The sequence below is a fragment of the Drosophila suzukii genome, chromosome 2R (genome assembly GCF_043229965.1).
Source record: "Drosophila suzukii chromosome 2R, CBGP_Dsuzu_IsoJpt1.0, whole genome shotgun sequence".
NCBI lineage: Eukaryota > Metazoa > Arthropoda > Insecta > Diptera > Drosophilidae > Drosophila > Drosophila suzukii.
In genome coordinates, this window is record NC_092081.1 from 14725483 (window position 1) to 14747777 (window position 22295).

Sequence of the window (22295 nt, forward strand, 5' to 3'; positions counted from 1 at the left end):
GGAGAGTATCGAAGCGGAAAGGTTTTCCAACCCCCACACATGCAGGGCTATTACTGCGCCAGCTGCACAGCGATCTCCCCAAAGGCGAACCCAAACCCGAACCCACTAGCACATGTCCATATGAATATTTTTCTCCGAGAGTACAAGTGGCACGGGCTACAACGCTACGTTCCGAAGATCGTGTGCCAGAGAGGAAGTGCCGGCATTATCTCGGCTAAATTCGAATATGTATGGTTACGCTGGGTGGTTTTGGGCAACTGCTCTCGGTTCTCCCGTGGCTAAAGCCATTCAGTTGCTATAGTTATACCATGCAGAGCGGACGATTGAGTTAGGATCGGTTGTGAAAGTCTGATCTTGCGCAGTGATATATATGAGGAAGTGTAAATAGACAGTTATGAATCCCCTACTCATTGTCATTCTTGCAATTGGATTATTTCCGAAAGGTACAACTCAATCCTGTGCCGGTGTAACGAATATTAAGCATTGGCAAACTATTTTTAAATTAAGAAATGAAATCATTTCATCGGGAAAAATAAAGCGAATACAGCGAATGTCCGTCGTACAAACCTTGAGAAAAATAATGACAAATCGGATATCTATAAATACGATCGTATAGCTAAACACTGTTTTCAGTTAACATGTGCACTACAACGGAATATAAACAACTGGCTACTATGAGATTCGAATATCCTTTTGCTTTTGGATTAATAAAGCTAAAAAGGATGTTTAATGAATTTATTACATGCAGGAAAAAAATATGAAGTGGTTTTTGGCAAAAAAGTATGCATATACACCATTCAAAAAAAAATTTTACCAAAAACATTCCAAAGCATTTTATATTTTTAAAATCAATGTGTAAAACTGAACCTGTCCAGCGAAACTTACTTTATAAAAAAGAACTCGACGGATTTTGGCACACATGACAAACTACCAAATGAAAAATGTTAAAATTGTCTTGCTTTGTTTGTTATTAGTTTCTATTTTTAAACAATATAGGCATCTGTTCACTCGCGTTTTTGCTTTTCGTAAATATAAGCTTTTTCGCCAAATTAATACAGATATACAGCTATATATTTTGTGTACAAGCGGTGGCAAATGTGTTTTGGATTTGCCTATATTATATTCCAAACAATTCTGAGTATTCTGTAATTTTGCGACCTTGTTTTTCAAAAAGCTTTTTAGTTTGGAAAAAGTAATATTGTTTTTCTTTAGATGCGCTATGCCATCCTGTAAAAAAAAGGGCAGAGGATAAAATTATTGTTCTTCAAAATGACGAGATGGAGCCAACCATTTTGGACTGTGATTATGAAGTCGAGGGAAATTCAACGTTTGTCATCGTCAAATGGTACAGAAATAATGATTCCTTATATCAGTGGATTTTTGGGAGTCCCCCATCTGCTATCGTGAGTGATTTATAATATATATAGAATTTTGAATAATAATTGTGTTTATTATAGCCCAAGTTTAGTAACGAAATAGACATAACCTATGAGAGTTCCACAGAGCCAAATAAGCAATACAGCTCTTTGGCACTTATAAACCCCTCGATCAACACAACTGGAAATTACAAGTGTGTGGTTCAGACCAGTTCAAATTCGTACACTATTCTCCAGAGGGTTCAGGTTATAGATATACGAAACTACACGTTGGAACTGTCCCACAAGACTATACACAACGAAACCCAGCTGAATTGCACCGTGACGAATGTCTATCCCAAGCCGACTATCACGATCATGTAAGGATGTTCCTACCAATCGGTTAAATCATATGTATTTACCCATGTTATTATCTGCAGTTCAAATGACCAAGATGTCGTTAAGAGGGAGCCCAATCTGTATGAGGACGAGGATGGATACTTCGATGGCAGTGCCATTGTGGCGACGTATGACAGTGATGATGATCCCGACGCCTATCAGTGCGTGGTTTCATTCGATGGATACGATAAGAACTTGACCACTGTGGCCACATCCGCATCGGCGGGAATTAGCCACGTCGATTTCAACCTGTGGCTGTTTTGTTTTCTGTACTACTTCCTCTCCAAGCTGAAGGTGTTAATCTAAATAAAAACGTTGTTATTTATTGTTACTAAAATTATTTTTATTGAATTCTGTTTGCCATTCAACTATCTTTTTTATGCCCCTTCGGCGTAGTTATCCATTTTGTAAATAAATACGACTACTTCGCAAAACCAACTACGTTAGTTAACTCTAAAAGTTGCTTTGAAAATGGGTGCCATCATTTGGGGCTTCTAGATTTTAAATCTACAACCTCCCATGTTGGTTTTGTAGCTATAACATTTGGTAAATGAAATGGGTATGAACTTGAACTCCAATGCAAACTAAAGAAAAAATGGGCTGAATTTCGGAAATGTTGAATATTTCTGTTTATTGATATGTGGGGCTGGAATCCAGCAGCAGATTGGAATAGCCGTTGAGATAGGCTTTGTGCAGCTTGTTGGCGAACTCCTTATCGTTCTGGATAAGGTACGTGAAGGCTTGGACGAATTGCGTCGTGTTGAGGGGCTGCTGGGGCTCCGGGTTGCCATTATTGGGCGCATCGAACATGGTAGGCGGCATTAGGGCCGGGCCGGGCTTGTCTCCAGCCAGCAATCTTCGCAAGCACTTGCCGGCATCGTCGTTGGCCATCAAAGCCGACGAAGACGGGGCACCGGTCGGAGATTGTGCCGGAGCGAAGCTCTTGCCGATCTTTAGCTCACTGAGGAGCTGAGTGTTTAGCTGTTGGGCCTTCTGGAAGGGCGACAAGCGGCTATCGTGGTTGTCCCTGCCCGCAGAGGGCAGCAGATCCTCGCCAGGTGTGACTGCCCGTTGCTGTTTCTCCAGCTGGTCCACGGAGAGCGGCTGGACGCGATGAAACAGTGACTCTGCTGTGGCCTGCTTGGCCGACTCAAAGAACTTCAGCACATTGCCTGCCGTGACGTTCTCCGTCGATGGCGTCTTCGGCTGGCCGCCGCTTACCTGGGCCTTGTAGTCCTTTTGTGCCTTACTCAGCATGTTAAATATGCTAGCCGGCTGGTTGTTGTCCTGGGGCGCGGGGGCATGGCGCTGGACCTGGCCATTGGTTCCGTGGTCCTTGGACTTGAGTAGACCGTTCACCAGGCCGCTGATGCGGTCGCACTCCTCGCTGTTGTAGAACCAGAAGCCCCGGATGCGGGAGCGCTCGTTGCGGTAGAGCAGGAACGGTGGCTGCGACTGCAGCTCCAGGCTGCCGGTGATCGGCTCCACGAAGGACGTGGTGTTCAGTCGGTTGTTGATGAAGATGCTGTGGAAGGGCTCCGCGTTGCGGTGGTATATGAAGAAGGCTCCCTCGACGTCCGTCTTTTCCCACTCGTTCTGCGCCGAGTTGAAGGTGTAGAAGGCGACGTGCGAGGACGAGTCCACGATCTCCTTGGCGTACGGGTCGATCTTCTTGATGGCCGAGAGGTTCATTCGCGTGATGCTTTCGTCGGCCATTGTATTTGTAGCGTATTTTACCTCCGTGATATTGCGAATTGCAATTATTTGTGAATTCAACAATCCCACTGCTCTTCTGACAAAAAAATTGGATTTTTATAACGCCCTGCTGTGGTCACACTGGCAGATAGGTATCGATTAGAGCTGCAAAAACATCGATGGTAGCATTTGATGGTTTGAGTTTAATAATATTTATAAGGAAAATAAGTTTAAAAATTGCAAAGGATCCACTGCAACGCACACAAGAATATACTATCGAAACTAAGGTCTCGTCGGTGTTTCGCAAAAATAAAAACCTATCAAGTTATCGATAATACTGCAAGTGTATTGACCCATCTCTAAAAACTGGCGGGAACTCTAATAATATAGCATTGCAAATTATATTTGTTTGGAAACGCTTCTACTAGTAAAATGCAAAAGTCTATAACGTAAATATACGAAAACAGTAGTGCTTATAGGTCCAGAATCTTACATTGTTTTTTTTCAGCTCCTTTTTTAAGAAGAAATCCGATGCCACCGACAGCCCCTCGCCGCCCAAAAAAGTTCCCAAGTAAGCTGTGCAAAATTTTTTTGATTGCTAATTTCTATATATATTTCCTTAATTAATTACAGAATTGAGGCGAAGACTGAACTTCCAGATGAACCCATCATAAAGAGTGAGAGTGCCTCCCCGGGAGTTAAGGCAAAGGTTGAACCTATGTCTGTGGATTCCGGGGAAAAGGACAGTCCAATAAAGGATGTTAAAAGGGAAACAAAAGATAGCGAGGACAAATCAACCGATAAGAAGGTCACTACTATTGGTCTTAACTCAACTTCCGCTAGTAAGGAGGATATGGAAAACTACGATCCCTCTGCCGATTCGTATCATCCTCTCAAAAATGCCTACTGGAAGGACAAAAAGGTGTAAGTAAAGTACACTAATCTAATGTCCAATTGACACTATGTTATTATTTCCAGCACTCCCTATTTGGCATTGGCTCGCACCTTCCAAGTAATCGAGGAGACCAAGGGCCGCCTCAAAATGATCGACACGCTGAGCAATTTTTTCAGCTCTGTGATGTTGGTAAGCCCAGAGGATCTGGTGCCCAGTGTGTACCTCAGCATCAACCAACTGGCTCCCGCCTACGAGGGATTGGAGCTGGGTGTGGCCGAAACCACTTTGATGAAGGCCATCTGCAAGGCCACTGGTCGAAACTTGGCTCATATTAAATCGCAGACGCACTTGATCGGAGATCTGGGCATTGTGGCCGAGCAGTCGCGCGTCTCCCAGCGCATGATGTTCCAGCCTGCCCCTCTGAATGTCAGGGATGTGTTCAGGAAGCTGCGCGAAATAGCCAAGATATCCGGCCAGTCCAAAATGGATCTGGTGTACAATATGTTTGTGGCCTGTCGATCGTCGGAGGCTCGCTTTTTCATCCGCTCTTTGATTGGCAAGTTGCGAATCGGCATTGCCGAGCAGAGTCTGCTCACAGCTCTGGCCATTGGCCTGGTCAAAAAGAATCACATTGACGACTGCAAGGCCAGCAAGGTCCCAGACGTTTATAAAGATGAAATAGTAGAGACCACTTTGCTTCTGAAGACTGCATACAGGTGGGAGCTAACTTTGCGTATTATAAAGCACATATTAACCAAGTTCTTTTAGCCAATGTCCAAACTACGACATTATCATTCCAGCCATTCTAAAGTATGATATTAAGGAGCTGCAGGAACGCTGCCCCATGCATCCCGGCATGCCCCTGAGGCCCATGCTCGCCCAGCCCACCAAGGGCGTCCACGAGGTGTTTGAAAGATTCGGCGGGATGCAAATCACCTGCGAGTGGAAGTACGATGGAGAGCGTGCCCAGATCCACCGCAACGAAAAGGGGGAGATCAGTATATTCTCGCGCAACTCTGAGAACAACACGGCCAAATATCCGGATTTGATTGCCAGGAGCAGTGGCCTACTCAAGGGCGAAGTGAAATCCTATATCTTAGACAGCGAAATTGTGGCCTGGGATGTCGAGCGAAAGCAGATTCTTCCATTCCAGGTGCTTAGCACGCGTAAACGAAAAAACGTTGACATCGAAGAAATCAAGGTCCAAGTCTGCGTCTACATATTCGATCTCCTTTACATCAATGGCACTGCATTGGTGACCAAGAACTTGTCGGAACGTCGCAAACTCCTGCTGGAGCACTTCCAGGAAGTCGAGGGCGAGTGGAAGTTTGCCACTGCTCTGGACACCAATGACATAGACGAAGTGCAGCAATTCCTGGAGGAATCTATTAAAGGTTTGCCCTACTTACCCACTTGAAAACTGTTTACTCAAGGTTACATACTCCAGGAAATTGCGAGGGTCTAATGGTAAAGACTCTGGACGAGGAGGCCACGTATGAGATTGCCAAGAGATCCCGGAACTGGCTAAAACTGAAGAAGGATTACATATCCAATGTAGGCGACTCACTGGATCTGGTGGTGATAGGCGGCTACAAAGGTAAGGGCCGAAGAACTGGAACGTATGGAGGATTCTTGCTCGCCTGCTATGATACCGAAAACGAGGAGTACCAGAGTATATGCAAAATTGGAACAGGTACGATTGCATTTTCAATTGAAGTGCAGGCACTAAACTTCTTCTACATTCCAGGCTTCACCGATGAGGATCTGCAGACGCACTCCGAGTTCTTGGGCAAACACGTGACCAGCTCCGCCAAGTCCTACTACAGATACGATCCCAGTCTGGAGCCTGATCACTGGTTTGAGCCGGTTCAGGTGTGGGAGGTCAAATGCGCCGATCTGTCTCTCAGCCCGATCCATCGGGCAGCCATAGGCATCGTGGACGGCGAGCGTGGCATTTCCTTGAGATTCCCCCGGTTCATTCGTATTCGCGACGACAAGAACAGCGAGAACGCAACGGACGCCAATCAGGTGGCCCACATGTACCAGTCGCAGGACCAGGTTAAGAATAATCAAAAATCGTGTACACAGATGGAAATGGAGGACGACTTCTATTGACCGTCCTGCTGGAACCATGTGTACAACATTTATTTAACAATAAAATTCGTTATCGCTATTTGACACTGTTGCTGCTCTCCGAGGACTTCGAAACACGCCGATCCTCGAGTTGACTCTCCTTAACCTCCTTGGGCTTTGATTTGTTGCGACGGTTCGATCGTTTGTTTTTCTTAACCGTCTTCTCTTCGACAATGGAAGCCTCTCCATCCGAACCATCTCTGCCGCCCGTTCCTTGGGGCATATCATCTGATCCTATGCGGACGCGTGCTTTAGGTTGGTAAATGGCAATCGAGGGGCGATCCTTCATTGGAAAAAGGGACTTGTAAGGCACATTTAACTGGATTCTGTGAAACTTACCTTGTTGCGGATGCGCCGCTCCTCCGAAGCTCGGAATTGAGCAGCCTTGATGGCCTCCTCGGCAGCTGTGTCCCGGAAGGTAGCTGCCTCCTGTGGTCCCCGGCTAGCTTCCTTATTCCTATGACCGCCGGCGGCCTGTATGAATGTCTTTACAGCTTCTGGGATTTCGTTTTTTTCAGTCCTAGCTTTTTCCCTGAGCTCTGCCGCTGCTCTTGAAGTACTTGGCATTTCATCAAAATCGTTTACCTCAGGTTTGTTTTCCTTTTTAAGAATAACGATGTCCTTGTCTGGCCTTGCAGGGTCCATCGGTTTCGAGTTTCTGTTCTGCTTGCCGCCGGACGGTTTGCCGACCTTCTCTTGTTTAATCGGAACTTCTTCCTTTTTCTTATCCCGCTTGGCCAGCTTTCGCAGTTCGTGCTCCTCCCGTCGCCGCTGATCGCGCTCTGTTCGTCGCTTAGAGCGCGAGGTCTTCGCAGCGTCGTTGCCTTGGGCTGCGGCAGGCGGAGGATCCTTGCCATCATTTTTGGCATTGTTGCCGGCAGGCTTCTTGCAGTCGCCTCCACCGCCTCCGGCCTCCTTGGTCTTGCTGACGTCTGACTGCTCCGCCAGGCGGACCAGCTTCTGCTCCTCGCGCTGCTTGCGCTTCTCCTCGTTCCGCTTGCGTGCCTCCTCTCGGCGTTTCTCCTTCTTGTTGGCCAGGTACTGCAGCAGGGGTGTGGACTTGACCTTCTCGTCCGCTCGTCGGTCAAAGCTGAAGTCGATCTTGACCTCCCCCATGCGACTCGCCTCCTCACGCTCATCGGCCAGCCGCTGGATGAACTCCTGGTAGTGGGACTCGCTCTCGATGGTGTTCACCTTGCTGTCGTCGTTCCGGGACTTGTTCTTGAGGAAGCACTGGAAGGGCGCGTACTCCACGATGGCCATGTACTCGACGCCCTTGTTGTCCACGAAGACGTAGCCGTCGAATCGGTCCCGGAACTGGAGCACATCGGAAATGTCCTTCATGGACATGTCGATGTAGGCGCGACAGGTGGCCTCCTGGCCTAGGGACCAGTCCGCCTGGCAGTAGTAGTAGGAGTCGTTCTCCGGCAAGGGACCCACCTGGTCCAGGAAGTCCGTTTCTGTCATCGTGGGCGGCAAATGCCGCATCACAATCTGGATTCGGTGCGGAAATTCAGTGGTGACTTGGAATAATCGGAGGATCTAGGCATTACCTTTACGACCTGGCTGGTCTTGTCCTTCTTGTCCTTGCGCCGGTTGGCCCTCGGCCTATCCTTTGGCTTTTCCTCGGCCATTGCTTCAGCCATTTTCGAATTCTTTTATTTCTATCAGATCAGAATCAAAACAAACCCAAAATTCGAACAAATGCAAACATGTTGTGGAGCCGATAGAGATGGCACTTTCGGTTCGGAACTAGTAAGGCTAAAAAGTTTTTTAATGGAACCATTGCGCTATTTTAAAAGTTAAAAATGGTAAATTTATGAAGAGATATAATTTTATTTAGTTTCAGCGAACTTGGTTTTTGCCTTAACAACTAGTTTAAAAAATACATCTTTTGAGAATTATGAACCAGTGAACTAGTTCACTGTGATCATTTTAGGCGAGCGCTTTTTAACCATTCCGCTATTTACTTTTGTACCTGCTAACTTTTAAGAAATTCGTCGTAGAGGGTCCTCTTAATGACCCAATAAAATGAAATAAAAGGTCGTTCACTAAAGTCTTCAATAAGGATATCAACAAGTAACTATTAAAGATGATAACATCTATTAAATTGTATTTTAATAATTAAAAATATTTGTTTTTAGAAATTTACTCATTGAAAAATGATGTCGATAAGCCCACCATCGGGCTCCTTTCTAAAGTGCTATGTTTGCGTCTCCAATGAGGGCAGGATTTGGAAGGAAGTTATACAATGTTGTACCAAAAACGCAAATGAATTGGAAAAGAACCTTCAAAACCTCCAGAATGCTCTGGAGAAATCCCATGTGGGGGCCAAAGTTATTTGCAGGGGATGCAATATGCAGCGGTACTGCAGCGTATCCCATCTCATTCAAGATCGTCCGGAGCACCAACCCCTCTGCCAGGTGCTGAGGGATCTGCAGAAGGTCAGGAAGATCGATCACCCGCTGTTGCTGCACGGCAAGATATCCAATCGCACAAAGCTGCAGTTCGTCATTTCCCAGCTAAAGCTGATCCTGTGGGTCAAGCTGGGCAGACCCCTCACTCCGCGGGAGCATCAACTAATAGGGGATCCCGCCGTTTGCGATGTCTGCTTCAGCACCGAAGCCCTAGTAGACTGCGATGGATGTGCCGGGGTGGCCTTCTGCTCTGCGGAGCACCGCCAACTAGTCAGCGACTATCACTCTTCAAAGGATTGCCAAACTCTGGCTCTGATCGCCACTCCCTTCCGCCAGTTGGACGTTCTAGTCAATATCCAGCACTTCTTCCAAAGCTGCCCCATAAAGGAGAGCCATTTAATTGATGCTTTTCGCAATGCCACCAGCATACAGGTCAGCAATACACCATGGACCGATCTGGAATCGTACCAGCTGTTTGCCACCTGCTCCTCCTTCAGCGGCATCGCCAGCCTTTGCTTGGCCCTGACGCAGATTTCTTGGGTCAATGATCCGGATAAAGCTGTCATCGTGTACATAGTGGGCGCCACCCAGGAGACCTTGATATACTTCCAGGACATGCACCTGAACTTCTTGTTCCTGCAGTTCCCCAACATTCACCACTTGGAGTTGCACTTCATGGGAAAAACACTTGGGCAAATGGGAGAAATAGGATTAGCCTTCAACGAAAGGACCGTCCTGAAACACTTTTATCCTTTATCATTCTCACAATTTTCATGCGTTTGCAATGTGGATCCTACATTGATCCTTATACTACAACCGGATTTCATCGGCACCGGGAATATAACCCAGGATCTAGTCAATCTTGTACAAAAAAATGATCCACCGGACTTTGACTGGCAGGATTGTCTTCTCAGTATTATTCGAACTTTTGGTGTTCCCATTTGCTATACGTCGATCTCACGTCTCAAGGCAATGTCCGATTTCACTGCCATCAATGAGATTGCCAGGGAAAATAATATAGACGTCAAGAGAGCCTACAACATAACGGACAATCCCTATCGTGAAATATTACCACTGCACAATCCTGATCCATTGGATCTGGAAAGGATTGTTTATGGTAATAACTACCTAGAGGTTGTTCTTACAAGTATCAAACACTAAAAAAAGCTACCAAAGACTATATATAGTAAGATAGGTTCAAAGTATTTAAAACAACCTAAGACTTTATCGACTATCGATATTAAGAAAGTTCTCGTCTTATAATTAAAGCTACCTCGTTACATTGACAAGTATCAAAATAACCTAATTTCAAACTACACTAGACTATAAGAATCTCGACTACTGATATTAAGAAAGTACTCTTCGCATAATTTAAAATACATCGTTACATTGACAAGTATCAAAATTAAACAATTTCAAGCCACACAAGACTATACGAATATCGAATACCTATATTATGAAAGTTCTCGTCATATACTAGTACTACTAGTAGTTCAAACTATACGTTACTTAAAAAGTAAAAGGATTTAATTTCAAACTAAACAAGACTACAAAAATGTCGACTCACGATACTAAGAAAGTTTTTGTCGTATTATTTAAACAACCTCATTACTTTAACCAGAGTTAATGAATTAATTTCAAACTACACAAGACTATGAAAATCGAAAGCAAGTTGACAGTATTATTATTTCGATCGAACGCGGCTTAGAACTTTCGCCCTTTAATTTAACCATTTTTATCCATTTACATTTTTGGTAATTGTTTAAGAATAAATTGTTTACCTAATTTATAGCCTACATTTGTAATAAGTATAAATGCTCAGTTTATCAATGCAGCCACTTAAGTCTAGGAGGAAAACGGTTACAATCATTTAAGAAGTGGTTTCAAGATTTGGAAGCTTTGTTCTAGAATGTCTTCTTGGAAATTACGACGATTAGGTCGATTAACCAATAGAATGACTGGTGAAGATCGCCCTCGCACAAGTACGGCGCCTTGGTCCACGACTCCACGCGGAAGCCGCAGCTTTCCAGCAGCTCCATGAACCGGCCAGCCTCCTCCTCGAACGACGCCTGTCGCCCGTTGTTCTCCAGCAGCGGACGCAGGGGTAAATGCGAGGTGTTCGTCTCCACGTAGTGCATATAGGGAAGTACTAAAGCCACGACGGCTCGGCCATTGGGAGCCAGAGCCAAGTGAATGTCCTCGAGCAACTTGAAGGAATCGAAGCATCGGTCCAGCACGTTTAGACACAGAATTAACTCCAGGTTTTGCAGGCCTCCAATCTCGGTGATTACGTTGAAGTTAAGCTTCTTCAGCCTATCGCGCATGGTCCAACTGGCTTCGGTGGCGAAAACCCGGAGCCCAGCACTGCCACTTAGCTCAGAAACAGTGTTTGCCACTCGCAGCGAGATCTCGCCATCGCCGGCTCCGATGTCCAGTAACGTAACCTAAGATGGGACGGGTTAGTAATGACACGCTTTAAGGGATTCATTTCCTACAGGTTCGTCTCCACTGGCAGGTTGAAAACCCCCTGCCACCAGTAACTTGCGGAACTGCTCCTCGGACAGGATGAACATGGAGCCGCGCTTCAGGAATCCGTTGATGTCCGTCTGGGTCATGAAGAACTGGAGAATAGACCTGGCCAGGGCGTGCCACAAGTGGGTCCAGATGTTCGCCGACAGGGCTTTGGTGCGCTCCAGCCAGCTCACCGTGGTGGCGTCCGGCTCCAGGGGCACGAACTTGGCCTGGAATCTCGGTGGCAGTTCATGGTTCAAGCAGTACCACTAAAATGGAACCATATGCATGTGAATCTGCAGCACATCTCGCCTAGAGAATTACCTTTCGGGTGTCTATGTCCTCCAGGGAGTTGTCGTTGTGGAATTTGGCATGGATCACTCTGGCCAAAGTGCCGCGGGGACGATAAGTAGCCATTTTTACAAAATCCTAATATAATTATCTTTTATTTACATTTTCTAAGTTTGTGTATTTAGCTTAATTGTGCCATGGGTTTTCGTGTTTGAAGAACTGGTGTTTGGTATTTTTCACGGTATTTCCCAGGGCTGGAAAGCGTTGTCTAACAGCTGAACATGAAAAGTTGATGAGTCGGGCAGGAAAAGTGGGTATTTCCAGCGCGGCGTTGCCAGATCAGCAATATTCAGACTTAAAAATTGCGGGAAAATTCGACCTGTTTATCCTTTTTGTAATTTATCGATGTGCTATACATTTGAATTTAAATAATAAGGAGATAGTTTAAGTAACAGCTGCAAAACATTCGAATAAAATATTTTACTTTTTGCTTAAATATGTTTAACTGCGCAATAATGCCAATTAAATAAATTCTGTAGACTAATTTTCCATCAGTTTCTTGAACTTCTTTAACACCGATAATAAAGGTTAAGGTTATTGCTAGCACGTGACTCAAAGTTGAATGTTTTCCAGTTCAATGGAACACCTTGAATACAAACAGGAAACACTAATTGCTCCTAAACTCATGCCAATTGTATGTAATCATTAGCCATCAAGATTAGGGAATGATAGGAAGAAAGCCTTATCGCCGTTAACCACTAACCAGTTAAATCAACCGGGAGCGTAATTCCCACACGACCTATCAGTCTTGGCGAATAATACGAACTTGTGGCAAAAATAAATAGCCATAAATTAGCTAGCCAAATCTAGGAAACCTTATCAAGTTCCTGGGGGGCATATAAAAGGCTGGGGCGGCCAAGACAGTGGTCAAAGCACCTGCACCTGTGGAATAAAAATGTGGTTGCTTAAATTAATTGCGGCTTTATTGAGTCTGGGCCTGGTTGTTGCCCTGCCCGCTGATGCGGGGCGAGCCAGTTCGGTGACCACTGTAAGTTTTTGGGATCCTTCGAAACCGGGAATGTCTGTACTAAAATATTTTAACATTTTTCAAGGTTACCATCGCGAAAGGACACGGCTATGAGCTCGAGGAGCACGAGGTTCAAACCTCGGATGGATACATCCTGACCATGCATCGTATTCCGTACTCCAAAAATACCGGTTACGATGGCCCACGTCCTGTCGTCTTCCTCATGCACGGACTGCTATGCTCCTCATCGGATTGGGTCCTCGGTGGTCCCCACAGTGGACTGGCTTATCTGTTATCGGAAGAGGGATACGATGTTTGGATGGGTAATGCCAGGGGCAATACCTACTCCAAGAAGCACGCCACCAAATCCCCGCTGCTGCAACCCTTCTGGAACTTCGAGTGGCACGACATTGGAATCTACGATCTGCCCGCCATGATCGACAACGTCCTTTACCGCACTGGAGTAGATCAATTGACGTATGTCGGTCACTCTCAAGGTACCACCTCCTTCTTTGTTATGAACTCGATGATCCCGCGCTTCGCGAGCCGCATAAGGTCGGCCCATTTGCTGGCCCCTGTGGCCTGGATGGAGCACATGGAGAGTCCTTTGGCCACGGTTGGAGGTCCTCTGCTGGGCCAGCCCAACGCCTTCGTGGAGCTCTTCGGCAGCGCCGAGTTCTTACCCAATACGCAGCTAATGAACCTGTTCGGAGCCCTTATCTGCAAAGACGAGGCCATTTTCCAGTTCATGTGCACCAACACCCTGTTCCTTCTGGGCGGCTGGAACTCGCCGCACATTAACGAAACCATGATGCCGGAAATTATGGCCACAACTCCGGCGGGCTGTTCGGTCAATCAGATCTTCCACTACCTGCAGGAGTACAATTCCGGCTACTTCCGGCAGTTCGACTACGGATCGACACGCAATAAGAAGGAATACAGCAGCAAGACCCCACCAGAGTACGATGTGGCAGGCATCAATGTGCCCACTTACTTGTATTACAGTGACAACGACTACTTTGCCAGCCTGATCGACGTGGATCGCCTACGGTACGTCATGAACCCTAGTGCGCTGCGAAGTGCATACCGCCTGCCGGAGGAAAAGTGGAACCACATCGACTTTCTGTGGGGACTCAATGTGAAGGAAATTCTTTATGACCGGGTCATCAATGACATAAATAATGCATAATGTGCGCTGCAAATAAAGCGACATACCAATGTGATAGGAAAAGTACCACTGGTCACTACTTAATCGGGGGCTCAGGTAGCTTATGAGCCGATAATTTACAAGTGGCCATAATTTCAAATTGAACTGGTGACACTTCACCGTGACTAAGATACGCAAAAAGACTTTTAGCCAATTCACCATTTTGCTTTATACTTGAATTGGCATGGTTATTTATAAGTTTATTTTTAAAACAAATATAGTAAAAAATTATCAAAGATTAGTGTTTTATTATTTGGTATAGTTTATTATCACCATTAAGACCTACAAATGAAGGTGAAATATTTGTTATAGTTGGGAGCACATAATATACATGTTTAAAATTCGCGCCATTATTCAGGGCTGCCGTTACCTGTAAAAACATCGATAGGTTTGTCATGTTTTTATAGTCATCAATATTATCGTGTTGTTATCGGGTATAGAGGTGGAAAAAACATCTACATAAGTAATATAAATACCGATGTTTCTCGAGCAATAGAATCTATTTTAAAGTGAATGTCTACATAAATAAATTATTTAATTATTGCGCGATTATAAATATTTATTTTTTGAATTATGCAAGGATGAAATAAATGTTGTACAAAATTTCTCCAAACCATATACATAGTTTATTATTTATAGCCAAACGATTTTTTCGGTCAGTCCCATTCCGATACTATCGATAGTGTCATCGCTGTTTCTTCACAAGCAGGTACATCCACGCAAAAAAAGCTAACTCGGGCAAAGAAAAATTCTTTTAGCGCTAAATTGTTTTAAAATACCGCCTTAGCTGGCCCAGTGGTCGGTTATTAGTTAGCTGCAAGATGACGCGCGTAACGAGAAGTGAAATCTCCCTGGACATGGAGTTCTGGGTGGAGGAGCTGTCGCCGGCTCAGTTGGCGTACTATGAGAAGATCACTAACGAGCACAACGCGGTAAAGGGTGCGCTCAAGAACGCGGTGAGCGCCAACGAGGGCAAGGAACTCTTCAGCGGCCAGGTGTTCCAGGCGTACTCCTTCAAGGGCAAGGTGCTGCAGGAGCTCAAGGAGGCCACGCTGCCCAAGAAGCCGCCCAAGGCGGCGGATCCCCCGCCAACCCCCACTGCTCCTACCAGTGGCACGGGGCGTGGGCGTGGCCGACCGCCCAGGCAGCCCTCCAACATCGCCTACCTGGAGTCTTCCGACGAGGGCGACGACGATGTGCCGCTGGCCAAGCGACTCGCCCTATCTGCGGGCAAAAAAGCGGTGGCCGTGGCCAACGCATCCTCCACTTCCTCTCCAAAACTCGGCAAGAAGGGATCTGCCGCGGCTGCAGCATCCTCTTCCTCTGGCAAGTCTTCACCCGTGCCCAAGAGCAGCGGGAAATCGTCCAAGGAACCCAAATCGGACATGGAGTCGCCCCCGAAGAACTACAGACCCGCCGAGGTTAATTCGGTGGGTGGTCTTGTGGTGGGCAGCACGGACGAAAGCAAAGACAGCAAGGATGGCAAGGAGGGCAAAGACAATAAGATGCAGGGCAAAACATATCCATCTTTGGTAGTCCTAGCCAAACCCTTCCTGAAGATCAAGGACATGGCTGCCACCCGCAGCAAGCTGGACTCAAAGGTCAAATTGGTGCTCATGCTGACGCCCAATAAGTTCTGCGAGTGGCTGCTCCAGGAGGGACTCCTCCGCGCCCAGCAGCACTGTATTAACCACCGCAACAACGAACTGAAGCTGGGTGAGTCGTACAAGACTTTTGAGTGTCTTAAAACTCTTGTCTAATGAAATACTATCTTTCTTTAGGCATATATTCGGATGTCACCAAGTTCCCCTATACGGGTGGCTATGTGTGGATTAGCGATTGTTGCCCCTATCGCTTCGTGTCCGTATTCAACAATTCCATTTTTGAAGGAGCCCAGCACCCGCCCACGTTCCTCCTAAAGCTGATTTACCATTGGGCCTGCCAAACCAGCATACAGAATGTGGTGCAGTGGGTTAAGGTGGACAGTGTTTACATCAAGGGTATCTACACCTGGCTAAGAGCCATTTGCACCTTGGCCGTGCATCAGAAGTGCAAGAAGTTGGGCGGACCCGGAAAGTTTGTGGAGGTAAATATTAGATACCAATTCAGATGAGCCCTTACTCACAGTTTTTTAATTCATAATTCAAGGTGGGAGTAATTTCCCTAGGAACCACCTCCCAAGACGGCTCCCAGCGTCAGGTTAAGGTAGAGGTTCTTGGCGTCTATGACTACGCGGAGAAATCCATTCGGCTGCGGGCAGTGGAGCCCATCACCGATGGCGATCGCAACTACAAGAAGCGCTTCCAGGCCATTCTGGAGCCACTGTCGCGCTGGGTGCACAAGGACAGCACCATTTGCATTGACTTGACTGTCGACAAGATCACCCTATTCAGCATGGGATTCAAAAATATCGTACAAGCCGCTGCCACCGACAATACGGCCAAGCACAACAACTCTGCGGTAATGGAATACTTGCGCCGGATTGTGCCGCGTATGTTCCAGAACACCCTATCGCTACTCTCGCGCCAGATGATTCAGCAGTTCCTTGACGAGCTGGTCTGGCGCGAGTCCTTTGGCACATATGCCCTGCAGGCATTTAACAACATTATTATACATATCGCCGAGCAGACGAGGGTAACCACCAATGAGACAATCACCCAGCGCCTGTATCAGGTAAGCATAAAGAGAAAAAGTAATGCTAATCAGCACTTAATGCCTCTATCGTTTAGGTGGCCACCAATCCGTTCAAGGACTGGAGTGTTCTGCCCGCTAACTACAAAGAGACCCCGGCCAATGCGGCCCCCAAGCGCCTCAAGAAACGTTAGTACTATCGTACTTTTCTAGCCAGTTTTTATTTAGGCCGTGAATAGAATAATTCGAAATGATAATCCGTTAAGAAAGTGCCTGCGTTTCTCACTCCAAAGTGAAATGTTATCGATTTGTTAAACTATCATTCTTTAGTTGAAGCCAAATGGTGAGCTCAGGCTATCCTCTGATTGTGTTATGTGAATTGTGAATTTATAAAAGCATTGGATGTTAAGTGCTCACATGGTACACATAAAATTTAAGTTTTTATTTCTGGCATCTTTCGTGTTAACTTATTTTAAAGAGAACTCTAAAGAGAAAAACCAATAAACTTGCACCACATTTAAGAACTGTTTTTATTTGATTTACTTTTTCATTTGGAGTGATAAAACGCAAAATAGCAAGTTTAAGTTTAAGTGTTTAACCCTATATGTGGCATACTTTAAGATACCACGTCAAGAATGGAAGAATGCACGTTATTTAAGTTATTAAGAGTTTGTATGCTACGGTGATAACTTGTACTTTTTTGTAAGACGGCATTTATTCATTATTTGTTTTCAGCAATCAATGACGCCGACTATGTTGTCTCTAACAAGGTTCCAAAGAAGGAAAAGGATCGAGAAAAGGATACCATGCCCACTGGAGCTAAGCGTGGACGCCCACCAAACCCAATGAACACTCCACCACCTCAAGTTCCATTTAAGAAGGGTCCAGGTCGGCCACCAGGCAGTACCAACCAGCCGAAAGGAGACAAAGCGTCGACCTCGAAGGCGGCCGGACCTGCATCGGCATCAAAATCACTGTCTAAATCACTGGGAACCAAAGCTTTTGCCCTTAAAACACCCGGAAAAAAACCGAAAGAAAAGGATGATAAGGTTTCCATGGTCATTAAGAAGGAGGACGAGGACCTTAGAGGTTTGGAGGAGCTTTACTACGGCATTAGCGATGGCACGGACGAATACTACGAGATGTTCCCATACAGCACGCCCCGAACCGCCCACAACAACCTGGCAAAGACCGTGGAGTGTCCAATATGCCTAAATGGTGACTCCTTCGATTCCAACGAGAAACTGCAGACACACTTGGTTTCGCACATCTCTCCCGAGGGCAAGCAGCACCAGTTCCAGTGCCTCTTCTGCCTCGAGAAGCACCCCACTGAGTCGGTTCTGGCCAAGCACAATCAGATCATGCATCCGACCGAGACAAAGACGGAGGGCTCGCCCTCGTACTACTGCCTAATCTGCCAGCAGCGTCACAATTCCCTGCATCTTCTGACGGCCCATTTGCAGAAGGTGCACAGCACGCTGGAGCTCCCTTATTGGTGTCACTCCTGCGGCTACCGTTCATCGTCACATCGAGATTTGGTCCGGCACTACTATGACGACCACAAACACCAGAACTTCCTGCAGTGCCCCTACTGCTTGGATGTGAGTATCCTTTAATAGTTGGCAATCTAAGACGGTTTTACTCAAATAAATCGTTTTTTCAGATTTTCTACTTCTCAAAGCGCGGCGTTGTTAATCAGCTACGTATTGAGCATTACTTCCTTCATTTGGACGAACACATCAACAAGGATCCCTCGCTGCGCTGTCAGAAGTGCTCACTTACCTTCCTCGAGAAGGGTGATCTTAAGCAGCATGCCGTTCAACACCATGTCAGCATGATCAAGACCAACAAGCCGGTGCGTCTCTTACTCAACAACTCGCTGTTGATTCCACCGCCCAAGGTACGCACTCACCACCGTGAGCAGCCGCCGTTCTCCACCTACAAGCGCCCAGTATTCTTTGCCTTCTTAGAGGGCAAGACTTGTGCCGAATGCAACACCGATTACGCCAGCGAGGAGACACATTACACGTAAGTCTAAGAATTTTACTCAGTATTTAATTTAAGCAGAAAGACGCCAAGGGTAAAGGTGCCAGATCTTCCAGGCAAGTGACAGGTTTATAAGCCAGCAAGTAATTGCCTTATTGTGATTTAATAGAGCCTGATTGGTCTTATCGGGAATATTCATTAGAATGATGTAAGGTAATAAGTTTTAGGACAGGGTTTTGGTGTTGTAAGCCTTGTATGTAACCTTTTAATACAAATATACTTCTCTATTATATTTCCAGCGGTTGGCTGCACTGCGTTAAGTGCAATTATCAGACCTGCTGCGAACGAGCTCAATTCCGTCATGGCGTGGATTGTAATGGAAACTTTGTGGATGCCATGGAGGTGAATATGCCGCAGGAGATGCACTGTATCTGCGGCTTTGCCACCGGCAACGGCAACAAGATGGCTCAGCACTTGGCCAACTGTGGACTTAGCACCTGCTATCCTAGTTTGGAGGCGGCCAGTGAAAATGCCGTGAAGCGCAATATGCTGGACATGTTGGGTTTGGTCCGGCGCGACGGTGAAACCTCGGGCGAGGGTGCGGAAATCAGCGAGGCTGCCGAAGATGTCCCGGACCAGAACTCCGAAATGTTGCCACCGCAGGAAGATCATCAGATGCAGCAGCATCACCAAGGGGTGGAACACCAGCAACAAATGCAGCAGGAACTTCATGAGCCTCAAGCGGAGCTTCAACCGGAGTACTTGTCGGCGCCCGTGGAGCATGAACCAGTGCAGAATCTGCCAGTTCATCAGAGCATACCAGTGGGCCAGAGTGGGCCAATACAATTTGGTGAAATGGAGGCTGCTCCCGTAATGTTGGATCCCCAGCAGCAGGTGCAGGCCACTCCAGATTACGCCCAAGTTTCGGTGGTGCAGCAGCATCAGCAGCAGCAGCCCTACGGAATGAGCCAGTACGGCCAGAGCTCTTTGGCCACGGATATCGATATGCCTTTGATTGGAGAGCTCTCTGAGCCAAATGCCCCGCCAACGCCACAGTTCCTGGGCGAGGTACACACTCCCATGTTCGATGCCGTGGCTGCCGCCGAGCAACAGCACTATCACGCACAGCACCATCACCACCCGCAATGATATAAGCCACCCGGAAAGCTGAAATCACGCGACTACACTCTTCACTGGCAGAACTACTAGTTGGAGTTCATCCCTAACAATTTGATTGCACATTGGCCATATCCTGGATTCTTAATAGAAAATGCATCTGATTGTAGCATGGCAATATCCAAGCACAACCCATACAAGACGAAGGCAATTATTATTGTATAGCATCTATATAAGTTCTTTTGACATTAACGAACCATCTTGAATGAAATCTCAAAAAGGTTTATTATATATTAATACTTATACGTATTTCCGCCAGGAAAAAACAAAAGATCCATTTACCGCTAGGTAAGGTTTAGTCCTCTACAATGGGATCTGTATCTTTACATTTTAAATATCTCTAATACATTGAAATTCACTTGGATATTGGTAACTAATCATTTGTAAATGACGAAAATACATACATTGTAATTTTAATAAATCTACTTGTCCTTAAATTAGTCTTTAAATTGGTTTTGTAGGACATAATAAGGCATTTGGGGATATTATTAGGTGTCTTAATTAAAGAACCGTATTTGAATAATTGGAAAATAGTCAAATTATGTCACAATTAGAGTGCTCAATTTATTTTATTGACATGTTAAGTGATAAATACATTTAATTAGGTTACTACAACGTGAATTAGCCGAATTAGCGGCTATAGGAAAACCGCCAGCGTTCGCAAAGGAATATTATAGCGGACAACAGCCATCCACATCCAAGGACTGCCCATCCCAGGCGCAAGGAATCTATATCCAGAGAATGAAATCCAAGGACGTTGTCCAGAAGTCTAACGTAACCAGCGCTCAATGCATCGTTAAAGTCGGATACGAACCAATGCTGCAAGAGTCCTGCCGCCTGGATCCGCAGTATAAATTTGTTAAGCGACCACTGCAGATGACAGTTACTCCGCATCGGATAGCCTATAATGGGGGATCCCAGGCATGCCGATGAAAACCTAAAGATGGGCTTGAAGGCATATTGCTGCTGGAGGGAGAAAAATTCCCATCTTTCTAGGGTGAAAGGGTAGGCATAACTGCGATTAAAAGCTAGAAGAGCGGAGACTTGTTCACTGGCATTGGCGCCCACTAAAAGTCGGGCTACTCCGTCAACCAAATGGGGTTCCACATGCCGCAGGAACGTGCTGAATTCGTATTGTTTAACCAGAACTTTTTGCTGCTGCTGGATAAGCTGTTCCATGCTATCCACTTGCTCACCCACCACCAAAGTGGTGAAGAAACTGCTCAGCTGGATGCTGTAGAGGTTGGTAACCACAAATCCTAGAATAGTCAGCTGTAATGAAACCATAAGGTACCTCAGTGTTGGGCTGTAAACCCTCGAGGGGGAGCATATATATATTATTCGGCTAATGCTATCCAGGATGTTAAGGCCAATCCGCTGATCCCAGGTGCGATGCCCCGGACCGGGTTGAATCCAGTAGAGTACTCCGCTAATATAGATTACAGATCCGAGCAGCAGTAACCAACTCCATTGATTGAGAGGCAGCAGCAGATACATATGACGGGATATTTCATTCCTGACCGGGACTATTAGGCAATTGCTGGCTACTAGCAATGGATAGCTATGATCTCCCATAGACTCCGGCACGTCCACATAAGGATGCAATGAAATCTCCACCTGGCCTTCCATTATCCTCTGCATCATCCGTCCCATATTCACACTACTGTTGGTGGCATGCTCCTTGTAGGGGTTACTCACATGCAACGAGGCATTGTGACGATGCAGATACTCCATGAATGTACGATATCCATATCCTCTAATCTGCTTGCTTCCAGTTTTTTGATCCCGCACAAAAAACACACGAGGAATATCATTCTCCACTGGGGTGGATACCACATAGCCTTGGAAATCATTTGTACTTGGAGGAAAAAGCTGATTTAAATTTTGATCCACCTTAAAGAAACGTATTTCCGGGTAAGGAGTATATGAGTAAATCTGATCTCTGTGAAGAACAAGAACATTGGTAAACTGAAAATGCCATAGTCTCCTGAAGATGCCCATTAAAGCATTGTAAGATGCACTTCGTTTGGTGGGTAAAACTACAATCAGCCGAATGCGGTGTAGCCGTCGAAGAGCCTTGTCCAGATTAAACCAAATCATTGCCTGAGTGCTTTGGCAAAATAGCAGACTGACCGAATCATCGGCATTTATGTTATAGTTACCCAGTGGATGCTCCTTATGGGCTGCAGTAGATGCATCCACCGTGTGACAAGTTACTTGTATTGTATGTTGAAGCCAAATCATCAGGTTGTTCAGGTCATACGAATTCGTGTTGGCCCCTATAAAAATGGGGGTATTTTTCCAATTCTCCCTAACGCGAATGGCTGTCAACACGGATTTCACCAAAGTCATATTGTGACCACCGCGGATGAGTTGCAACTGGACACGAGTAGAAAGCAGCAAGAGGAATACAAGAACCGTGCGCATGGTGGTTGATTATACAATGAATTTTTGGATCCCTTACACCAGACTTATAAGGTAGGAAATAATTAAAGTGATTAAATATAATCAGGGTTGATTGGCCTTATCGTTGATCAGAAGGCAAGGGAAAATTGAGATATTGCAATACTTC

The 22295-nt window shown here is 45.9% G+C and overlaps 9 protein-coding genes across 9 annotated transcripts; 5 read left to right on the forward strand and 4 right to left on the reverse strand.

The window, feature by feature from the left end:
* Positions 1-282: 282 nt before the first annotated feature.
* Positions 283-2192, forward strand: LOC108010225 (uncharacterized). The gene is made up of 4 exons (XM_017075068.4): positions 283-443; positions 1213-1403; positions 1458-1735; positions 1796-2192. Exons 1-4 carry the CDS (start codon positions 395-397, stop codon positions 2058-2060), a joined length of 783 nt encoding a protein of 260 aa, XP_016930557.2. The 5' UTR covers positions 283-394; the 3' UTR covers positions 2061-2192.
* A 167-nt stretch (positions 2193-2359) lies between these two features.
* On the reverse strand, positions 2360-3565 carry DCP1 (decapping protein 1). The gene has a single exon (XM_017075067.4). It carries the CDS (start codon positions 3468-3470, stop codon positions 2385-2387), a length of 1086 nt encoding a protein of 361 aa, XP_016930556.2. The 5' UTR covers positions 3471-3565; the 3' UTR covers positions 2360-2384.
* A 238-nt stretch (positions 3566-3803) lies between these two features.
* DNAlig1 (DNA ligase 1) lies at positions 3804-6517 on the forward strand. Its single transcript, XM_017074912.4, has 7 exons — positions 3804-3898; positions 3958-4020; positions 4083-4373; positions 4428-5060; positions 5113-5738; positions 5792-6037; positions 6092-6517. The coding sequence occupies exons 1-7, from the start codon at positions 3882-3884 to the stop codon at positions 6457-6459; spliced, it is 2244 nt and encodes a 747-aa protein (XP_016930401.3). The 5' UTR covers positions 3804-3881; the 3' UTR covers positions 6460-6517.
* On the reverse strand, positions 6411-8214 carry Upf3 (UPF3 regulator of nonsense mediated mRNA decay). The gene is made up of 3 exons (XM_017074913.4): positions 8031-8214; positions 6817-7971; positions 6411-6760 (listed from the first exon to the last, which is right to left on the reverse strand). The coding sequence occupies exons 1-3, from the start codon at positions 8121-8123 to the stop codon at positions 6515-6517; spliced, it is 1494 nt and encodes a 497-aa protein (XP_016930402.2). The 5' UTR covers positions 8124-8214; the 3' UTR covers positions 6411-6514.
* Positions 8215-8405: 191 nt separating this feature from the next.
* Positions 8406-10683, forward strand: LOC108010289 (uncharacterized). Its single transcript, XM_017075159.4, has 2 exons — positions 8406-8556; positions 8622-10683. The coding sequence occupies exon 2, from the start codon at positions 8640-8642 to the stop codon at positions 10053-10055; it is 1416 nt and encodes a 471-aa protein (XP_016930648.3). The 5' UTR covers positions 8406-8556; positions 8622-8639; the 3' UTR covers positions 10056-10683.
* Positions 10576-11937, reverse strand: LOC108010290 (protein-L-histidine N-pros-methyltransferase). Its single transcript, XM_017075160.4, has 3 exons — positions 11730-11937; positions 11390-11674; positions 10576-11338 (listed from the first exon to the last, which is right to left on the reverse strand). The coding sequence occupies exons 1-3, from the start codon at positions 11820-11822 to the stop codon at positions 10799-10801; spliced, it is 918 nt and encodes a 305-aa protein (XP_016930649.2). The 5' UTR covers positions 11823-11937; the 3' UTR covers positions 10576-10798.
* A 649-nt stretch (positions 11938-12586) lies between these two features.
* Positions 12587-14166, forward strand: LOC108008510 (lipase 3). Its single transcript, XM_017072377.4, has 2 exons — positions 12587-12744; positions 12809-14166. The coding sequence occupies exons 1-2, from the start codon at positions 12652-12654 to the stop codon at positions 13910-13912; spliced, it is 1197 nt and encodes a 398-aa protein (XP_016927866.3). The 5' UTR covers positions 12587-12651; the 3' UTR covers positions 13913-14166.
* Positions 14167-14614: 448 nt separating this feature from the next.
* On the forward strand, positions 14615-20160 carry row (relative of woc). The gene is made up of 7 exons (XM_017073717.4): positions 14615-15646; positions 15712-16016; positions 16079-16603; positions 16660-16750; positions 17297-18162; positions 18225-18589; positions 18847-20160. The coding sequence occupies exons 1-7, from the start codon at positions 14752-14754 to the stop codon at positions 19694-19696; spliced, it is 3897 nt and encodes a 1298-aa protein (XP_016929206.3). The 5' UTR covers positions 14615-14751; the 3' UTR covers positions 19697-20160.
* On the reverse strand, positions 19735-22193 carry Ir51b (Ionotropic receptor 51b). The gene has a single exon (XM_017073718.4). It carries the CDS (start codon positions 22148-22150, stop codon positions 20354-20356), a length of 1797 nt encoding a protein of 598 aa, XP_016929207.3. The 5' UTR covers positions 22151-22193; the 3' UTR covers positions 19735-20353.
* Between the last annotated feature and the right edge of the window lie 102 nt (positions 22194-22295).